General features: G+C 37.3%; 2 protein-coding genes across 4 annotated transcripts in view; one reads left to right on the top strand and one right to left on the bottom strand.

Annotated features, from left to right (window-relative positions):
* Positions 1-506: 506 nt before the first annotated feature.
* LOC133638793 (nucleobindin-2-like) lies at positions 507-20,567 on the top strand. The gene is made up of 13 exons (XM_062031751.1): positions 507-651; positions 993-1,133; positions 4,249-4,356; positions 9,015-9,147; positions 9,216-9,319; positions 13,686-13,871; positions 13,959-14,049; positions 14,124-14,182; positions 14,255-14,347; positions 14,540-14,629; positions 16,332-16,502; positions 19,400-19,460; positions 19,525-20,567. Exons 1-13 carry the CDS (start codon positions 526-528, stop codon positions 19,719-19,721), a joined length of 1,560 nt encoding a protein of 519 aa, XP_061887735.1. The 5' UTR covers positions 507-525; the 3' UTR covers positions 19,722-20,567.
* A 1,411-nt stretch (positions 20,568-21,978) lies between these two features.
* LOC133638776 (caprin-1-like) overlaps positions 21,979-21,985 on the bottom strand; it is a 25,828-nt gene continuing 25,821 nt past the window's right edge. For all 3 annotated transcript variants that reach the window (XM_062031720.1, XM_062031737.1, XM_062031728.1), the window contains one exon: positions 21,979-21,985. This exon is cut by the window's right edge and continues 554 nt beyond it. The gene's annotated coding sequence lies outside the window, so the exon portion shown is untranslated.

The raw sequence follows: 21,985 nt of genomic DNA, 5'->3' as shown, positions 1-21,985 counted from the left end.
TATATATATATATATATATATATATATATATATATATATATATATATATACACACACATATATATGTATACGGAACTGAAAATATATGCATTGTTGTGTTTGATTGCTTGGCAGGTTTGAAAGTTTTCTTTATTTTACTCAAGCTGCTGCGTTTCCACTGAAAGTCTTGCATCCCTTGGTAAAAACACCCGAGTTAAAAGCTCATTAGAGGGCTTTGAAATTGAAGGAAAATGACTTCAGTCTGCTATTGCAGGACTCTGCAGGAGACAATGCGACAGTTCATGTGGCAATTCATTAAAGTTGTATGGCAAATGCATACATTGGGCAAACATCACAATAGTAAGCTTTCAAATTAATTGCGTAATACAAAGTTGTATAATATTGTCAAAACGCACTCCGTCTCTACTCCCAGAACTGCTTCGGGCTCATTCTGGTTTGCACATGCGCGCACACTTTCGTCACCTCGCCACGTAAGATCCAACTCAACCTAACCACTGAGCATTTGACTGACGTCTGAGCGGACCAATGAAAATAAGCCTTTCTACTGGCCCCGCCCCCTGTCGTCTAACTAGCTTCTTGCGGACTGAGCTGTTAAGAGGAAGCGGTAGAGGAGAATTAATCCAGCAAATGGTCTTTTACAGCCGTAGTAACGTGAGTATACAACAAACACGCATTCGTCTGCCTCATTTTAAAGAAATGCTTAAATGTAGTCACTGACAGATTTAAGTCCGTTTTAGTTCCGGGGACCAAAGGAAGAGTTACTGGCCAAAGCTGACAGTAGCAGTGCTAAAGGCTAACGTCAACATCCACCTTTGAGTATAATTAGCTAGACAGTAATGATGTATTCATTTATTTATTGACGCTAAACCTTTTCAAATACCCTTAAATATACTGTTTTAACGGGCGCCATTCGTCATTAAAGTATGTACATGATTGTGTGGATGTTCTTGTAACTCTATTGATTTCACTGTTTGTTGTCTTTAATTGGAAAGATGTGGTGGAATCATGTCCTGCTGGTCAGCTGGGTTCTGGTGCTTGTCCACATCCACAATGTGGAGGCAGTTCCTATCAGTATTGACAGGACCAAAATCAAAGCGCCTGAGATGAAAACTGAAACAGCTCCAGCCAGTGTGGTAAGAAAAAAACATAATGTTTCCAAATCAATCAATCAAAGTTTATTTATATAGCCCTTAATCCCAAGTGTCTCAAAGGGCTGCACAAGCCACAACCAATATTTTTGTTTGTAATGACATCATACAGGTCTACCAGTCCGTCCAGGATTTCACTGGCTTTTTTTTGTAATTGCTAAAGCTTAAAATGTCTGACTTTGTGTGCCGTCAGCTTTTTCCAGAGAGTTGCAATGGTTAGAGGCTGATTTATTTCAATGACATTGCATCAGATTGGGATTTTGAATGTGTCATCAATAGTTTAAGTGTTGTTTGTAACCTAAAATGAAGGACTGAAAGAAAATAAAGTACCTCTAAAAGGGGAACTGCACTGTTTTCTGTAATGTTGCCTATCATTAACATTGTATATAAGACACGAACACATGCTTTTCTTTTTTTATGCTTTCTAAGTTGTAAAATATGGCAAGCACGAGGTGGCTAACAATGCAGTTAGTTGGAACACTTTATTCCACCCTCTAAAAAAACATCCCAAAACCGCCAACAATATTCTATTTACATCTCATGTTGTTGTTATAAGCGCTACTGCAGATGGAACTATTTTTAGTGGTGCAGTGAGGTAACAAGGTTATGCTGCTATAGTGACGCATTGAGCCGGTGAGCTCCTGCGTCGCCTCTCCGCTAGTAAAAGTTAATTCTACATTACAAATCATGCCTCTCACCTGTATAGTAGAAGGATGTGGTCATCATTTTTCCTCTAAATGGGTATATATATATGAACAGCCCATCAGTCGGCAGCCCAGTGAGAGCAGACACTGTACAGTAATGTTTTTATTATGTTCGTAGTACTTATGTTAGTAGTATCTTGCTCAGCACTTAGCACTAGTGCTTTATGAACCTTTGTCTTTCACTGAAATCTGGATGTGTTAAGCACACAGCTTTTAAAACTTGTAGATCATCCTCTGTATATTCAGGCTCAAAAATAAAAGGACAAAATCATCATTTGTCCCAAAGTAGTCTTTGTTAGCTCTCATGAAGTCTGCCGTGAGTTGTCTTTGATTTGGACCTCTGCTAAGGATTTGCAAGATTGTCTGCTTGAAGTCCTCCTCGTAGACCGTAGCAACTTGTAAGACCTCCTCGCACAGGTCAGCCCCCAACATCAAGAGCATCAAGGCTCAGCGGTTGCATACAACCTTGAGGTGTTGCTGTTGTTGAAGGGAAATGTGAACTTTGTGATGCGTCTCAAATTAATACACCGCCTAATGTATAAAATGAGCAAAATATGTAAATATTACATTGTAGTATGAATGTGCCTGTTTCTACATTACATATATACTTAAAGCATGTATATAAAACGATGATGGAGGCTTTTGGATGTTTTTTAGAGCGCCATGTTGAAATGTGAAAATTTGATAACATAATGTTCCTTGATGTAAGAAACACAATAAATAATAACATTAACCCCCCAAAAGCACAGATTTTCAACAAATCACCAAAATGTTTTAGTTGCACATAAAAGTGTGCCATATTTGGCAAGCAAATGTTGATGTTTCACTCCTTTTATTACCACACAATATGGATTTAACCATAAACGCTATTAATGATAACCGCTGTAAAACTCCTGACGATTAGTTCTTTGTTCTTTCATCCGCCTTTTTTTTCCAAAATGCACATTTTGGCACATGAAGAAGAGTAATGTCAACAAACAAAAATCTTGATGTCTCAGGCGAAAGTCACAAATAATGTCAATGGCCCAACAATCAATGGCCAGTTTCGGTTAGGTCGACAACCGCTTACGTTGAGCCAATCGGAGGGACGTCAACTTCAACGGGTTTCTCTGTATTGGGGATGTAACGATAAACTGTATTAATGATTATGAAACACCCGACAGTTAATATTACCGTTTAAAATTTAAATTATCGAGAAATCATGATTGATATCTGCACTTTGATAAACACACGGACTGACAGCTTGCTAATTTAAATGCTAACATGAAAACAAGAGACATTAAAGTCTTCCCCCTTAAAGAAATGACATACCCCAATCAAAACTTATATAAACACATTGATGCCTGAGCAACTAAGCTATTAAATTGTCAGCATAGCCATTTAAATAAGACTAAAACACTATCAGTGAAGCATGAGAAACACAAAACATGCAAATTAGTGGGTTTTCTAACAGTGTATTTATTTGTTTTAGTTCATTAAAAAATAACTCTGTTAGATTATTTCAGTGTCTATAAGTACTTTTTGAGCACTTTCAACAATACCGTGATGATAATATTAACCGGGATAATTTTGGTCCCTATAACTGATATTCAATTTTAAAATCATTACATCTGTTTGTGTAACTAATAAAACCAAATAAAATCCGGAGTGCATGTAGTGTCCAGAACTTAAAATATGTGCACATAGTTTCCCCACGGTCGCTGCCATAGAGCGCACATAAAAGCCGGTAGGTAGAGTGGGGGTACCGTGATCTGTGTGGTGGCGAACAGCACAGAGTCTGTTATTTTTATTTTTAATCCGCGCATGTTGAAAGTGCAGTTTGATGATGTTGATGATGTGCATTTCTGAATAGGTGCGATCGCAACATCTCAGAGGGTCTGGTACAAATCCATTGTAAAGCAGACTCTACTCTTGTATTTGTCTTTACCGCGGGTGTCTTAAGTTTTCCACAGGGGCCACAATAAAGTTATTTTGTATCCCTATATTGTCCTCATTTTTTATCTCATTTTTATTGCCCTTTGGCATATTATAAAAATAATGTATCAAAATAGATCAAATCCTTAGATTTTTCTGTATGCAGACCTCGCTGATAAAAGGTTTGGACCCCCCTGGTTTACAATATTACAGTCAGGTATCAGAAGTAACTTTCTAGAAGTTGTGAGTTGAAACCTGAATTGTCTTTATTTGCTAATCCAAAACCTAGCAAACAGGCTATTTTAGAATTAAATTCAACTGAACTGCTCAAGAAAATAACATGTACATTAACTTGACATATGTTTTGAGTTTTTGTGCCACAATCACAACATCTGTCTTTTTTTTCTGTCAAACACACAAAGTGAGTGTTTTGACGACTTAATTTATGCATTAACGCTGATCATTTCTGTCTCCCGCCATAGGACACTGGCCTCCACTATGACCGCTACCTCAGGGAAGTCATTGATTTTCTCGAAAAAGATGAACATTTCAGAGAAAAACTCCATAATACGGACATGGAAGACATTAAGGTACATCCCCCACCTATATTGTTTTCGATTTTTAAACACAAATAAGACATTTTTTCTCCACCTATTAGAATTTAGAGAACATCTTTCTGTGTTAAAATGGACTTTCTTACCGATTTACAGATACTGTCCAGCAGTTCATTTCCAATACAGATATCAATCAATAGTTAGTGATATATGCAGCAGCTCTTCTTTTAAACTAATGTCAGGTTACATGTGGTGTAATGAACACATTATGCACGTTTTATTGCGATGCCACTGGATGTGGTTCATAAGTAAATGCCGTTTGTGAATGTAAGACACAAATCTAAGTTATAGAAAAAAAACACATTTGTTTTTCACTTTTTGAAACATTAAAACAAAAATATCACCAATTTACAACGAGAATAACATGTTCTCCTACTATCAACAAATAAGATATATTAGTCTTTTTGAATAAATTCACAAATAAGAATCCAGTTAAATAAAGTGCTATTTGGAAAGCTGCACATTTCCTTGTGACACAAACATCCATATAAGAACAAAGTAAAGTGAAAAATATGAACCTCTGGAATATTAAAATCAGTCAAATTATTAGGGCTGTCTTCAACTAAAGATTTCATAGTCAAATTTATGTTGTTAGGGATTTTGCCCATCGTCGACATTCAGTGGAATCTAAGGCGTTTAAGAGAAATAACCAGTATGTAGTGTATACTGACTGCTCACTAGGTTGTCAGTAACATTACATAGAGGTGCTCCAGTACATATATGTGACTACTCCAAAGTTAATTAATGTAAAGGTACGTCTTTCATAAAAGTGAACAAAACATCTTTCACAAAAGTGAACAAAACAAAGTTATTATTTGCAACTTTTCCACCTCAAAAAGTCTAAAGCAGAGTTTGTGAGGACCTCTCTGCTCAGCTGGAGTGCTATGCCAAGAAGACGTCAAACTTGACTAAACAGAGGAAGTATAAGTCGAATGCGGGGACCCAGCACGTATTAATTAACTCACCTCCTTCCCTATGTGGGTCTAATAGCAAACGATTCCCCTGCAAGGTTGATAGTCGAATTTGACCCCTCCGAATCGAATCTTTGACTAGTTGAAGGCAGCTCTAGCTGGCATTAGAGCTGGCTAGTTGTTTTTGGTTCAACTGGTATCCTTGTCATCTGTCCAGCTGTTTTGTCAATGTCTGAAGATTCCTTATTTCATCACACTGCTTCCTCTAGATTTTTTAAAATCGTTTTCTTAATCCAGATTCTAAATGATCCAACTAAATAAGTATAGTACACTGCTCAAAAAAATTAAAGGAACACTTTGAAAACACATCCGATTTCAATGGTGAAAAAAAAAAAGTTGGATATCTATACTGATATGGACAGTTTAATGTCTCAGGAACAAAAGGATGCCACATCTTTTGATAGAAATAAACGTTTTCAGCCTCCAGAGGGCTCAGTATATAGACACCCCAAAAATCAAAGTGAAAAAATGATGTGGCAGGCTCGTCCATTTTGCCTAAATTCAATTTCTGCAACTCAAAATTATTTTCAATGTCTTGTGTGGCCCCCACGTGCTTGTATGCATGCTTGACAACGTCGCGGCTCGGGATGATACTCGAAACCGGTTTTCCCGGTTGTTTGATAAGAAATGAACCGAGTCCTCGGACTCGAATCCCTTTTTGAGAACCGGTACCCGTTATCGAGACCACTATAGTAAATAAAAAGGGTTGGTTCTTTATTCGAATCCCTCGGAACGAATCCCGTCCTGACTAGAAATGCTCCGTGTAACATCACAAGAAATGGCGTCACGTAGCTCAGTCATTAGGCGCAGATAGGGAAAGCAGGAAAACAATGGACGGGAAAAAGCGCTCCAAGGTGTAATAAAGTTAAAAACAAAAGGTATAATCCAATGAATAACTTTACTGAGAAATTTGAGCAGGGTAAAAACACATGACCAACACTTTTACGACCAACCGGAAACATAGCAACCAGGCTAGCAACGCACCTCCTTTACGGCAGCTGTCGCAACGTTCTTAAAGCAACCGCAGCACATACATATATATACAACATATATCTCCCTTTTTTAACTTTTGTTTTTCTTTACTTGTAAACAAAACAAAATCACACTGTATATGTGTTGTCTGTCTAATTATAAATAATGCAGACGAGGCGTGTTGGCTGAGTTCTTGACGTTCACTTTCACAGCGTGCTCATAATAACCTCATTATTAGCTGCCGGGTGACGATATGCAACACTTTTCGGGGCTACCGCGCATGCTCGTCACCCCCGTTGCAAGCTGGGTAGTGTAGTTGTTATATTGCCTAGCTCATAACATCTTTCCCCTTATAAAGAAATAATGTTAACTCAATAAAGTGTATTTCTTTTTTTAGCTTTAACTTTTCATTTTTTAGCATTGTAACCACATTTGCAAAGAACCTTTCTCTTCATAGAATTTTCTTTCAATAAAGAAATAAAGTGCAAAAATGTCAAAGCATCATAACAAACAGTCATGTCAAATAGCAGCAGAACTGCACTTTTTGGAGAGCTGTATTATTTTCAGTTTTGTGCCCAAGGGACTGATTTTATTTAACACTATATTATTATTTATTCACCTATAGTGATCACAGAGACAGGTTGTTTTTGTGTTACTGTATATATTTGTTTTTCTGAAAAATCCCACTTAATATACTTTGGGTAACAACAGTTAATATGTATTTATTTTATTTGGGGCGGCGTGGCGAAGTTGGTAGAGTGGCTGTGCCAGCAATCGGAGTGTTGCTGGTTACTGGGGTTCAATCCCCACCTTCTACCTTCCTAGTCACGTCCGTTGTGTCCTTGGGCAAGACACTTCACCCTTGCTCCTGATGGCTGCTGGTTAGCGCCTTGCATGGCAGCTCCCGCCATCAGTGTGTGAATGTGTGTGTGAATGGGTGAATGTGGAAATACTGTCAAAGCGCTTTGAGTACCTTGAAGGTAGAAAAGCGCTAAACAAGTATAACCCATTTATCATTATTTATCATTTTATTTTTTTAGGGGGGTAAAAGTCAATGTTTATTTATTTATTAGATTAAATTGTTTTCTTATATAATAAAAGTGAGCTTTTGTTAAACCAAATATTGTGTGTTTTTTTTCCATATACAACAACCTATCTGGACTCAATAAGAGAATCGATAAGGAATCGGTTCGATAAGAGGATTCGATAATAGGCTCGAACTCGATAATTTCTTATCAAACATCATCCCTAGTTGCGGCATGCTCCTAATGAGACCACGGATGGTGTCTTGTGGGATGTCCTCCCAGATCTGTCTAAGGGCATCAGTGAGCTCCTGTAAAGTCTGAGGAGCAACCTGGCGGCGTCTGATGGACCGAAACATTCTGTCCCAGAGGTGTTCTATCGGGTTTAGATCAGGTGATCGTGAGGGCCATTCAATTGTGTCAATTCCTTCATCCTCCAGATACTGTCTGCATACTCTTGCCACATGAAGCCGGGCATTGTCGTGGACCAGGGGGAACCCAGGACCTACTGCACCAGCGTAGGGTCTGACCATGGGTGCAAGGATTTCATCCCGATACCTAATGGCAGTCAGACTGCCGTTCTCTAGCCTGTAGAGGTCTGTTGGTCCCTCCATGGAAATGCCTCCCCAGACCATCACTGACCCACCACCGAACGGGTCATGCTGAATAATGTTGCAGGCAGCATAGAGCTCTCCTTGGCTTCTCTAGACCCTTTCACGTCTATCACAGGTGCTCAGGGTAAACCTGCTCTCATCTGTGAAAAGCACAGGGCGCCAGTGGCGGACTTGCTAATTCTGGTGTTCTATGGCAAATGCCAATGGAGCTCCACGGTTCTGAGCAGTGATCACAGGGCACACTACAGGACGTCATGCCCTGAGGCCACCCTCGTGAAGTCTGTTTCTGACTGTTTGGGCAGAGACATTCACACCAGTAGCCTGCTGGAGGTCATTCTGTAGGGCTCGGGCAGTCCTCAACCTGTTCCTCCTTGCACAAAGCAGCAGATATCGGTCCTGCTGATGGGATGAGGACTGTCTACGGCCCTGTCCAGCTCTCCTAGAGTAACTGCCTGTCTCCTGGAATCTCCTCCATGCTCTGGAGATTGTACTGGGAGACACATCAAATCTTCTTGCAACAGCACGCATGGATGTGCCATCCTGGAGGAGTAGGATAATCTGCGCAATTTCAGGAGGGTTAAGAAATCGCCTCATGCTCCCAGTCGTGATAATGACTCTAGCTAAAGCCAACACTTGTGGAAAAACAGTTAAAAAGGATCAAGAGGGAGGAACTTGAAATGGCCTCCACCTGCAAAACCAGTCCTGTTTTGGGAGCCATCTCGTTGTTGCCCCTCTAGTGCACCTGTTGTTAATTCCATCAACACCAATGCAGCTGAAACTGATTAACAACCCCCTCTGCCACGTACCTGACCAAAACCTTATCAGAAAAATGCCATTGAATTCATGCCATACCCTGATAAAAAAAACTGTTCTTTTAATTTTTTTGAGCAGTGTAGTTACCACTAGACTACGCGGGTAGACAGACACCTTTACAGATATTTCGAGAAACAACCCTGTGTTCTGGCAAAAATTGAAAATAATTGTATTTTTATTTCAAGTCTTAGACTGTTACAGCTCCTAAGTTGAATAATGTTGTGTTTCTGTGTACAACACAGCAAGGTAAACTAGCCAAAGAGCTGGACTTTGTAAGCCACCACGTAAGAACAAAACTGGACGAGTTGAAGAGGCAGGAGGTAAACCGACTGCGAACATTGATTAAAGCAAGGCATGACCTCGAAGGTGGAAATGGTGGGTTGACTGGAAAAAATTAATGTAACTTAGGAGCCTAGAAATAAATTGTTATGCTACCTCAATAGATATCGCAGTGGACCACCAGGCTCTGTTGAAACAGTTTGAATACTTGAACCATATGAATCCACACACATTTGAAGTGGATGACCTGGATCGCCTCATCAAATCGGTAAGTTTAATTAATATGTTTTACATTTTTAAACTGTTTGTGAATTGCATCATACATGCATGTTGTTTGTAGCTCTTTCTCGACTATGAAAGGCATTGTTTAGTGAAAGATTTGCAGCCATTCATCCTGAACTTTGAGGATTAGTGTCTGTATATTGTTTATTAGCAAGTGTATTCTAAGAGTGAAATATTAGTTGTTGTTTTTTATATCACCACCACCTTAAACAGTGTTTTACACTGTGTTTAGTACAATCTTTCTCAAACCAGTGGGGCGGGCACGGTGCGTAACTTCGGGGAACATGCTTTTTATGCTGTACCAGAATATGATGAGCGTATGTCGCACTTGGCTTCACTGTAACCACGGTGGGGGACGAGGAAAGACTGGTGTGTTGTTTCCTTTATTTTTGATAAGCTGACAATGTTATGCAGAGGTATTGTTATAACAAATTTATGGACATAATATACTATTTTAAGTCATGGTGGAGAGTGGGGGGCGGGGGCGAAATACTTTCTTCTTCCTAGGGGGGGCGTAACAGAAAATATTTGAGAAGCACTGGTTTAGTAGAAGTTAGTTACGACTATGTCAATGACTTTATAAATAGACTGCAGCATTTGTAAACAAACAACAGCATGGTCTAAACCAGTAGTTTTTTTTACCTTTTTGACCTAAGGGCCCAACATTTCCACTGCAGAGAGGCCTGAAGCCCACTCAAATATACTCTTGATTTGAATTGTATTCAATAATTATATTTAACCTACTTACAGGTTACAACTAGGGATGTCCGATAATGGCTTTTTGCCGATATCTGATATTCCGATATTGTCCAACTCTTTAATTACAGATACCGATATCAACCGATACCGATATATACAGTCGTGGAATTAACACATTATTATGCCTAATTTGGACAACCAGGTATGGTGAAGATAAGGTCCTTTTTAAAAAAAATAAAATAATAAAATAAGATAAACAAATTAAAAACATTTTCTTGAATAAAAAAGAAAGTAAAACAATATAAAAACAGTTACATAGAAACTAGTAATTAATGAAAATGAGTAAAAATAACTGTTAAAGGTTAGTACTATTAGTGGACCAGCAGCACGCACAATAATGTGTGCTTACGGACTGTATCCCTTGCAGACTGTATTGATATATATTGATATATAATGTAGGAACCAGAATATTAATAACAGAAAGAAACAACCCTTTTGTGTGAATAAGTGTAAATGGGGGAGGGAGGTTTTTTGGGTTGGTGCTCTAATTCTAAGTGTATCTTGTGTTTTTTATGTTGATTTAATAAAAAGACAAAAAAAACAAAAACAAAAAAAAACGATACCGATAATAAAAAACAATACCGATAATTTCCGATATGACATTTTAAACATTTATCGGCATCTGCCATCTCTAGTTACAACCTGGTCAAATGACATAAAACCATGTGTTATTCACAAAGATTAATATTTATTTAACACATAAACCTTACACTTAGGTCAGGCTAAGTAGAAAAATAAGTACTAACCAATTATATTGCATAAGAAAGGACTCATAAATAACTGACGAAAAATACATTTACTTAGTTATGTTGTGTTAAAATGAACAAAATTAATAATGAATATATTTTTTAACTAAACTGTAAATACAATTAAAGTGCAAATTAAAGTAGAGCTTTACCCATTTAGTTATAATTTTTGTGCTTAAACTTTTTTAAGACTTGAGCTCCAGACTTTATAGCTCCAAACAAACAGAATAAGTCTGTTTGTTTGAGATTGTCATTACTGCCACAACTGGTGGAAAAGTGACCACAGCTGAGAAACAGATTTTTTTGGACCCATTGTTGGGCGCTAATGTTCTACACTGTTCTAAACATTATACCGTATTTTTCGGACTATATGTCACAGTTTTTTTCATAGTTTGGCCGGTGGTGCAACTTATACTCGGGAGCGACTTATGTGTGAAATGATTAACACATTACCGTAAAATATCAAATAATATTTTTTAGCTCGTTCACGTAAGAGACTAGACGTATAAGATTTCATTGGATTTAGCGATTAGGAGTGACAGATTGTTTGGTAAGCGTATAGCATGTTCTATATGTTATAGTTATTTGAATGACTCTTACCATAATATGTTACGTTAACATACCAGGCACGTTCTCAGTTGGTTATTTATGCGTCATATAACGTACACTTATTCAGCCTGTTGTTCACTATTTATTTATTTTAAATTGCCTTTCAAATGTCTATTCTTGGTGTTGGGTTTTATCAAATAAATTTCCCCAAAAAATGCGACTTATACTCCAGTGCGACTTATGTTCTTTTTCCTTCTTTATTATGCATTTTCAGCCGGTGCGACTTATACTACGGAGCGACTTATACTCCGAAAAATACGGTAGTAACTTTAAGGTGTCCTGACTGATTTACTGAATGAGGTCATCACCTGTGAGTTTAGGTGATTAACAACATGGTGACATGGCAATGACATGCTTGAATTATTCTTCTTCCCCATTTTCTGTGTTGTCTCTTATAAAGCTGAAACGACGCGTCGACGTAGTCGACGTCATTGGTTACGTAAATACGTCGACGCCGTTTTTGTGCGTCGACGCGTCGCATATTTACGTCACACTACCGTCATGGCGAAGCGCAAAGCAGACGATCAAAGCAGACGGTGCGGGCGAGGGGGAAAAAGCATGCCATTTTGCACATTTTAAAAGCAATACTTAATGTTTACAGTGCTCCAGAATATATAGATTGGCACTTTTTTGTATTGGATGTATATCTTTATTTTTGCACATTTTAGCAAAAAAGCAATACTTTCACTTTTGTTGAAATGTTTACACTGTTGTTACAGAATATTTCGTTTTTGCACTTTTTTGTATTGGATGTTTATCTTTATTTTTGCACATTTTAAAGCAAAATAAGCAATACTTTTACTTTTGAAATGCTTATACTATTGCAGAATATTAAGATTTGCACTGGATGTTGACTTTTATATTTGCACATTAAAAAGCAAATAAGCTACTTTTAATTTTGTTAAATGTTAAAAGTTTTAAATGTATACATTGTTACAGAATATTTAGTCATGTTGTTGTCAATGTTGACTTATTTAGTCATGTTGTTGTCAATGTTGACTGAGTGGCCATAATTCTTTTTTTTTGTAAATAAAAGCCATGCCTTTTGAAAAAACGGGGCTACATTTATTTTTTCATCTTCATTTTGAATAAAAAAATAATCGGTAAAAGGAAAAATAATCTATAGATTAATCGAAAAATAATCTATAGATTAACCGATTACTCGAAAAAAATAAAAATAATCTATGGATTAATCGATAGAAAAATAATCGTTAGCTGCAGCCTTAGTCTCTTTTGTCATTTACTTCATCTCCTTTTTCTCTTCTTCTTTGTGTCCTTTGTGTAATTTTTCATCTTCCTTTTTTTCTTCTTATTTGCTTTCTTATCTCCTTCGTCTACAACTTCTTAGTCATTTTTGTTTCGCTTTCGTCTCTTTATCCTTTTCGTGTCCTTCATCTTTTTTGTATTCCCCTTCATCTCTGTTTATCATTTTCTACATCATCTTTTGCTTTGTCTCCATCATCTTCTCTGTCTCCTTTTTTTCCGCTCTTACACTTCATCTACTTCGTTTCTTTTTCATGACATTTGACTCTTTCTTCCTCTTCTTCTTTGGTACCTTCTTTTTCTTCACCTCCCTATTCTCTTCCTTTTCTGTCCCTCGTCTTTTTCTTCTTTGTCTCCTTTTTTCTCTGTTTTCTTAATTGTCTTATGCCTGTCCCTTCTTTTTCTTCCCCTCCTTATTATTCTCTTTTGTGTCATCTCCTACATTATCTTCTTTGTTTCCTTCTTGTTTGTCTTCTTCGTTTCTTTCTCTTCTCATTTTTGTGTACCTCGTCTCCTTTGTCTTTCTTTTTACTCGCCTTCTTATTTTTGTATTTTTTGACATTGGTCTTCTTTATTTTCTTTTTCTTCTTTCCTTCATTTTCTTAATTTCTGTCCTTTTTCTCTTGTAAATTTTTTCTTTGCCACCTTTTAATTTTTTCGACTCAGCCTTCTTATGTCTCCATCATCATCTTCTTCATGTCTTTCTTCTTCAACTTAATTTCCTTCATCTCCTCTTTCTCTTCTTTTTCGTCTCCTTCGTTGTGGTCTTTTTCTCCTTCGTCACCCTCTTTCTTTTTCGTCTTACTCTTCATCTCCTCAACTTATTCTTTGTCTCTTGTGTTCTTCGTCTCCTTCATCATGTTTCCAAATGTTCACTGCCAGGAGAATGTTGATTGTGTCACTTTTAGGTCATGTTGAATCTGCTTTTACTGGACAATTCTCTCAAAGTTTAAAACCTTGTGTTCCTGCATCCAGGCCACCGACGATCTGGAGAATTTTGACAAAGAGCGACACGAGGAGTTCAAGAGGTATGAAATGATGAAGGAGCACGACAGGCAGGAACACCTAAAGACGCTGGATGAAGATAAAAGAAAGCAAGAGGAGGAGCACTATGAGGAGCTGAGGAAGAAACACGCTGACCATCCCAAAGTCAACCACCCGGTAAGTCTGATAGGGTTGTTGGGTCTTCATGTAGAAAGCATCAGATTATTCCAATGTGTGATCAAATTTCATGATGACTTCTTGCAGGGTAGCGAGAATCAGCTAAAAGAAGTGTGGGAGGAAACAGATGGTTTGGACCCTGAGGATTTTGACCCGAAAACCTTTTTCAATTTACATGGTAAGCCCTTTTCCTGTAAATAAAGGTCACGCCTTCATTGTTTTTTGGTTTTATTTGGAGCCTGTCTGTTGCAGACACTAATGGAGACGGTTTCTTTGACGAGCAAGAACTGGAGTCACTCTTCACCAAAGAGGTAAAAAAGTCATAGACAACGTGAACCGTTTGGACTAAATAGTCGCTAACTTTTCCACTCTCGCCGTTTCAGCTGGAGAAAATCTATGATCCTACCAACGAGGAGGACGATATGGTGGAAATGGAGGAGGAAAGGTTACGCATGAGGGAACATGTCATGAACGAGGTGAAGTACAGACTTGAAAACACACAATCTACACTGACCTCCCACATCATCAGAAATTCCGTCTTGCAAATGTAATATTGATCACTTTTCACTGAAAGAGAGCTACTTATAATTTAGTTTATTTTACCCTCATCTTCTAGCTAAATAAATGAGAAACTACCACACCAAATACCACTACACTTCTCCCTGCAGGTGGATGCTAACCAAGACAGGCTGGTCTCATTAGAGGAGTTCCTGACTGCTACCAATAAAAAGGAATTCTTGGAGCCGGACAGTTGGGAGGTGAGACTAAGTACTAGAGATGGGTAAATGATGCCTCACTGAGTATATGGCACACTCACTACCTGTATCAACACTGCCTGATACTGTTATGTTTTTCATCATGGTCATTTGCCACCTGTTGGATTAAGAAAGTCACTACATTTGACCTGCAAATAAAATATTGTATTAGAATCCCCATTAGCTTCTGCAACAGTAGCCCCTATTCTTTCTGTGGTCTAAAATTAAAAAAACACGTTGTTACATGTACAACATTAAGGGGTGGCGTGGCTCGGTAGAGCAACTTGAGGGTTCCAGGTTCGATCTCGGCTTCCGCCATCCTAGTCACTGCCGTTGTGTCCTTGGACAAGATACTTTACCCACCTGCTCCAAGTGCACCCACACTGGTTTAAATGTAACTTAGATCAGTGGTTCTCAACCTTTTTTCAGTGATGTACCCCCTGTGAACATTTTTTTAATTCAAGTACCCCCTAATCAGAGCAAAGCATTTTTGGTTGAAAAAAAAGATACAGAAGTAAAATACAGCACTATGTCATCAGTTTCTGATTTATTAAATTGTATAACAGTGCAAAATATTGCTCATTTGTAGTGGTCTTTCTTGAACTATTTGGAAAAAAGTATATAAAAATAACTAAAAACTTGTTGAAAAATAAACAAGTGATTCAATTATAAATAAAGATGTCTACACATAGAAGTAATCATCAACTTAAAGTGCCCTCTTTGGGGATTGTAATAGAGATCCATCTGGATTCATGAACTTAATTCTAAAAATTTCTTCACAAAAAAAGAAATCTTTAACATCAATATTTATGGAACATGTCCACAAAAAATCTAGCTGTCAACACTGAATATTGCATTGTTGCATTGTAATGAATGGAATAGCCTACTTGATTTGATGTTCAGTTTATGAAGTTACATTCATATTTTGTTGAAGTATTATTCAATAAATATATTTATAAAGGATTTTTGAATTGTGGCTATTTTTAGAATTTAAAAAAAAAATACCCCCAGGGGTACGCGTACCCCCATTTGAGAACCACTGACTTAGATAATGGATTTCCCTATGTAAAGCGCTTTGAGTCACTAGAGAAAATTGCTATTTAAATATAATTCACACTTCACTCAAGGAAAAAATCATATTTGAAAAAAAAAAAAAAGAAGCTCCACATTGATTGCATACAATAGTTATGCTCATGTAGGATTACACAGTAGCCATAAAAGTACAATTGTTATCAGGGAATTCCGAGTCCTAACAAAAAAGGTACACATTGATTGCATTCAATCAAGTTACAAATCAAAATATACCAAAATTATATTATTGTGTAAATATATAATGTCTTAATCTCTGTTAAAAAGTTACTGAATTAATTTCTAAAAAAAATAGCACAATGAAATTAATGTATCTATTTGGTGTTGCAAGACCAAAATCACACTTGGGAGTTGTTCCGTTTTCTGAGTTCCATTTTGATCAATGATGGAGACTTGAATGATGTCAAATGCAGCGCGCCTGATAAATGACTGCTGTATCGGTCACCTGTTTTTTTGTCTTAAAGTGAGACACACAAGGAAGTCTGGAAGGACACGGTATCACTCCTTGTGCTCCTTAAATTATCGATGTATAAATATGGTTTGCAACGTCACTACAAAGTGCACAATCATGTGTCAAAGCACTGTAATGTAGCTGCATTCATGTGCCCACCTTCAGACTTTGGAGCAGAACCAGGCCTACACGGACGAGGAGATGAGGGAATTTGAGGAGCACCTCGCTCAGCAGGAGCACGACCTCCACCAGAAGTCTGTTGACCTCCAGAAACAGAGAGATGAGCTGGAGAGACAACAGGAGCAGCTCAATGCGCAGAAAATGGAGCTACAGCAGGTACACACACACACACACACACACACACACACACACACACACACACACACACACACACACACACACACACACTCACACTTCAAGTCGAGTCTGTGTTTACAAGAGTTATACTTTCCATGATGCTGTAATGGTTGTATCCAGGCCCAAAAACTGAATAAGCTATCGGGGCCTCATTTTGGTGCTAAAGTTAGCTACATGAATACTTAAAATACTGTAAAGTTGGCAGAATAACACTGAGGCAGAACGACACAAAGTCAGCAGTAGTTCCTAGAACAACAACTCTCCCTTGAACTATTCTCCAGTCTCAAGCTGCTCAAACGTTACTGCCCCCTACAGTCCATCTTCTGAATGGCACAAGAGTACACAATAGTCTACTACAGAGGTGGTCAAAGTGCCAGCAACTAATTCTAAAATGCCCAGCAGCACATTTTAAAAATACTATTACAACAAAGTGGGATAAAAGAGCTAAAGAGCATACAGGTGAAATGTAAGGAGACTCCTAATAACACAAAGCTGCCATACAGGTTGTTGTTTTTCTTTAAGACTGTCATTGCTCAAACTAAATAATTAATCAGAATCAACGTTTTGACCTATTGAAGGGTTTTTCCAAGATTTACACTTGGAAATATTTTTTGGATGGAAAATATTGCATTTTTTGTAATGAAAAATTATAAAAACTTATCGATAGATCTGGAGTTGATCCAGAGATTTAAGCGTTAAAAGTAAAACAAAAAAACATGTATGACTTACTTTTAATACTTTTATGTGTGGGGCCCTTTTGGATCTCTGTTAATTTTAATGGTATTTGAAATAAAACAAAAAAAAATGTATTTCTCAAAAAATAATAATGAATAAAAATCAATGATATTATGATTTACTGACCTACTGGTATTTAAGGCTCCAATTACTTAACATCAGATTTTTGGAGAAAATGTTGCATATTTAGGGCATTAAACATGGAAAAAAACACAAAACAAAATTTTATATCAACAGATCTGAAGTTGATCTGGAAATTTAAGCGTTGAAAAAAAATACAGTACAGGCCAAAAGTTTGGACACACCTTCTCATTTTCTTTATTTTCATGACTATTTACATTGTAGATTGTCACTGAAGGCATCAAAACTTTGAATGAACACATGTGGAGTTATGTACATAAAAATGTGAAATAATTGAACACAAGCCACCCTTTGCTCTGATTACTGCTTTGCACACTCTTGGCATTCTCTCGATGAGCTTCAAGAGGTAGTCACCTGAAATGGTTTTCACTTCACATGTGTCATAGTTTTGATGCCTTCAGTGACAATCTACAATGTAAATAGTCATAAAAATAAAGAAAACACATTGAAATGAGAAAGTGTGTCCTAACTTTTGGCCTGTACTGTATATATATATATATTATATATATATATATATTATATATATATATATATATATATATATATATATATATATATATATATAATATATATGACTTTTTTTTTTTAAAATATTTTTGACCGAGACCCTTCCAGGTCCTCAGGATCAAACTTTAGGGGAGCTCTGATGGTAAAAACTATATATTGTATTTTCCATCCATCCATCCATTTTTTTTACTGCTTGTGCCTCTCGGGGGTCGCAGGATTTGCTGGAGCTATCTCAGCTGCAAAATGGCCTTCGCATGCTTTGATTTTATTAGCGGCCCTGAGTGGCAAAAGTTTGTCAACATCTCCGTTTGGTGCCACACCCACAAAATGCCCAAGCAACCATTTCCAGATCAACACCGTATGAAAAAAATAGTCAACAACAGAAGGAGATGACGTCCGCAGGAACCTACCACATAGCGAAGGACATACACTATTTGATTTCCTATTATGCAGCTCATTTTTATTTGACAGTTATTGAAATATCTTGTGTGACATCATGCACAAAAGTGCACTTTATTTGTTTTAAACTATTGTAGTGGCATTCTGTACAGAAAGTGCACTTTAATTTAGTGTTGTTTTGATATGTCATCTTAGTGACATCATGCACAAAAGTGCACTAATAGCTTGTTTTAAAATGTCTCTGACAATCTTGCACTTTCTGTTTTGGAAATGACATGAATGTTTGTGCCACTGCTTAAAAACTGTTTAATAAATACACTTTTGCTAAATTGACTTAGTTGTGATTTCCCTCTCTGCATGAAAGTTTAAAATGAGCATATATTAATGTAGTATAAACAAGAATGTTTTAATGTAGACACATAGAATCATCATACTGCTGTGATTATATGCATCAAGTGTTCATTCAAGGCTAAGGCAAAATATCGAGATATATATCGTGTATCGTGACATGGCCTAAAAATATCGAGATATTAATAAAAGGCCATATCGCCCAGCCCTACATTGTAGTAATAAAATAAACAAGAAACAGATACGTTGATAGTAATAACACACATTTGTCCTCATCTGTATACATTTGTTAAACCTTTTTATTACGTGTGTAATAGCCAATGCGAATATACGATGAAGTTATAATAATAATGCCCTTGTCACGCCACACTTGACCCCCTCCTGCAGTTAGTGCCGCCAAACCACATTTTATATAAATTAATAATAAAAAATATTTTTTATAATTCAAATCAGGTAAATAAGCGGGGATCTACTTAATAACAATAATAATAATACTAGTTTATTTGTTACACACTTTTCATTTTAAAACGTCTCAAACGTTCTACAATAAGAAAATCAGAGCTTAGCAATTTAAAACTAAAACACATTAACAGTTAAAGGAGGGTTTTAAAAGAGTCCACATTTTTTAAAATCAAAATTAAACTGAGATTTTTTTTGTCTACAGTAGCAACACAACATATTAGTGATTTATTTTGATATGAATTATTCTTAGTATTATTAACCATGGCTGCCATTGTTGTGTCCAGGCTGTGGATCACATGGAACAACTGAAAGCTGAAAAACAGCAACAACCTCCTGAGGACCACAGTAAGTTCAGCAGTACTTTCCTTTTTTTGGGGCTCACGTCTAAAAGTTGTCGTCGTCGTGACAGTCGAAGGAAACGCCGTCCCAGAGATCCACGATCAAGCCGCCGTCCTCATCCAGGAGCAGCACCCCGCAGATCCAGTCCACCACGACGCTTCTCAGGACCAGAACCAGATTCAGAACCAACAAGGGGCCGAGCAGACGCACCAGGATTTGCCGCCAGGCCACCAGGAAAGCCCACAAGACGAGAACCGCCTTCAGTGAATCCTTTTCTCAGCCAGCAGACATTTGCAAGCAAGGCTGGCCTCTTCTTCCTCCGCGATGAGTGAAGGTGCTTTGGAAGACGCTCAGGACACTCCAAGCACAGACCATGAACTCTTTGCTTCCTGGACTCACGGATTTACAGGATGGAAACACCAACCATTTTTATAAACGTCAAGAACGGGACTGGAATGTTTATTAAATATGTAATCGTACATTTCCTGTGGAACAAATCCTCATCATTTCAATTACAAAATGGCCAACCAGTACACAAAAAGTACCAATGAAGTTTAAGTTTGCCACTCTTAATAAATCCTGCTTTAGCTGCTGGGACAAACCGATCACAATTTTTTACCAATTTGTATCCCCCCCCAGTCAAAGATAAATGTTTTTTGATGTTTACATTTGAAGGCCATTTTTTGCTCATGTGCAAGTTTGTGTGTGGCATTTGATCACATTTTTAACTTAAAAACACAACTAGTGTCATTTTTTAAAATGAATTGCAAATACCTTTCAGATTACAATGGCATCGAAATATGTTCAGGAGTCCTGAATTTTAAAAGGAGGGGGAAAAAAGGGCAAAACTGGGATTTTTATGTGAAGTGAGCTAATTTACCATTTCTTTAGTTTCTGCTCTGTTGTTTTCTAGCAACGCAACTTTAATTGGCCTTACCTTTTTTATTATTGTTTCCGTTCACACAAACAGCAAAGGTTTCACATTATTTGTCTGCGTCAGGGTTTTCTTTGCAAAATGATGCACAATAGTTTGCACAAGGTGTACAAGTGGTTCTGATTTTGCTTGCTGCTGGATGTCTCAGTTCCACATAATAAAAAGACTACAACCTTTCAGTTTGGGCCACTGATCATACACACATAAGTGTATTAATCACAGTATGCCACCGCTGTCAAACTCAAGGCCCATTTATGGTCACATTTATAAGGTTCGTCCCATCATTTAACTTGGTAAGCCATCTTTTATGTGCCCGCCATAACATATTAAGTTGTGGTTGACTGCATCGTTTTGTGTGGTCCGCCACATTTACCACAGGGGTGTCACTCGTTTTCATTGGGGGCCACATCACAGTTATGGCTGTCCTCAGAGGGCCATTTGTAACAGTGAATAATATATACATTTTAAATTGCTTCATTACACAATTATTTATTGTTATATATTTTTACGTACACTAAGAAAAACATGTAGATTTAAGAGTAAAGTTTAGCTGCCGAAATTTTACATAAAATTTACCATTTTTTACAATGTATACTGTAAATGTAAATGGGAATCTACGGTCATTTTTACGGTGTATTACTGTAAATGGGAAAACATTACAAATTTTTTTGTTTTGTTTCTACAGTAAACATTTTTACGGAAAAATAATTTTTACTTTGTACAATTTGATGGATACGTTGCTTCAAAATCATGAATCAAGCAGATAAAGTACTTATTTTGATGTTTGGAATGTGCGATAATATATTTGTTGCAATATTAGATTTAAGTTTAAAATATGAAATTGCATACAGTACACATATTTTTTCTGTCAAAATAGAAAGTTCAACACTTTAATATCTGATGAAAACAAATTCCAAGCATTTCTTTTTTGGTTATCAAAAATTAATCCTTAAATATCTGCTTACAACTTCAGAGCAAGTTATCAGTCTATTATTAAACCATTTAAAATCAAATTAAATTGTGTATACGTTTAACTTCATACATAAAAAATGGGACCCATTACCTCCCTGCTTAGCAATCAGCATCAAGGGTTGGAATTGGGGGTTTAATCACCAAAAATGATTCCCGGGCACAGCCACCGCTGCTGCTCACTGCTCCCCTCACCTCCCAGGGGGATGAGGGTTAATCTCACCACACCTAGTGTGTGTGTGACAATTATAAGACAGAAAAAAGAAAGAAAACAAATCAATGTACTGTTAGGTCAGCAATAATTGCGATGTGGGACCTTGACATGCCCTAGTCACGTCCGTTGTGTCCCTGGGCAAGACACTTCACCCTTGCTCCTGATGGCTGCTGGTTAGCGCCTTGCATGGCAGCTCCCGCCATCAGAGTGTGAATGGGTAAATGTGGAAATACTGTCAAAGCGCTTTGAGTACCTTGAAGGTAGAAAAGCGCTATACAAGTATAACCCATTCATTCATAAACTCTAGTGATGTTTAAAGTGTTGGTTACCACACTAGCCACAGTTTCAAAGCATTTTGTTGTACAATAAATGTATATTGTAATATTGTCATCATGAAAAAAGGAGCACGGCGTA

The sequence above is a fragment of the Entelurus aequoreus genome, linkage group LG02 (assembly GCF_033978785.1).
Source record: "Entelurus aequoreus isolate RoL-2023_Sb linkage group LG02, RoL_Eaeq_v1.1, whole genome shotgun sequence".
NCBI lineage: Eukaryota > Metazoa > Chordata > Actinopteri > Syngnathiformes > Syngnathidae > Entelurus > Entelurus aequoreus.
Note: the sequence above shows the minus strand (reverse complement) of the source record. Positions and strands in the feature narration are given on the sequence as shown.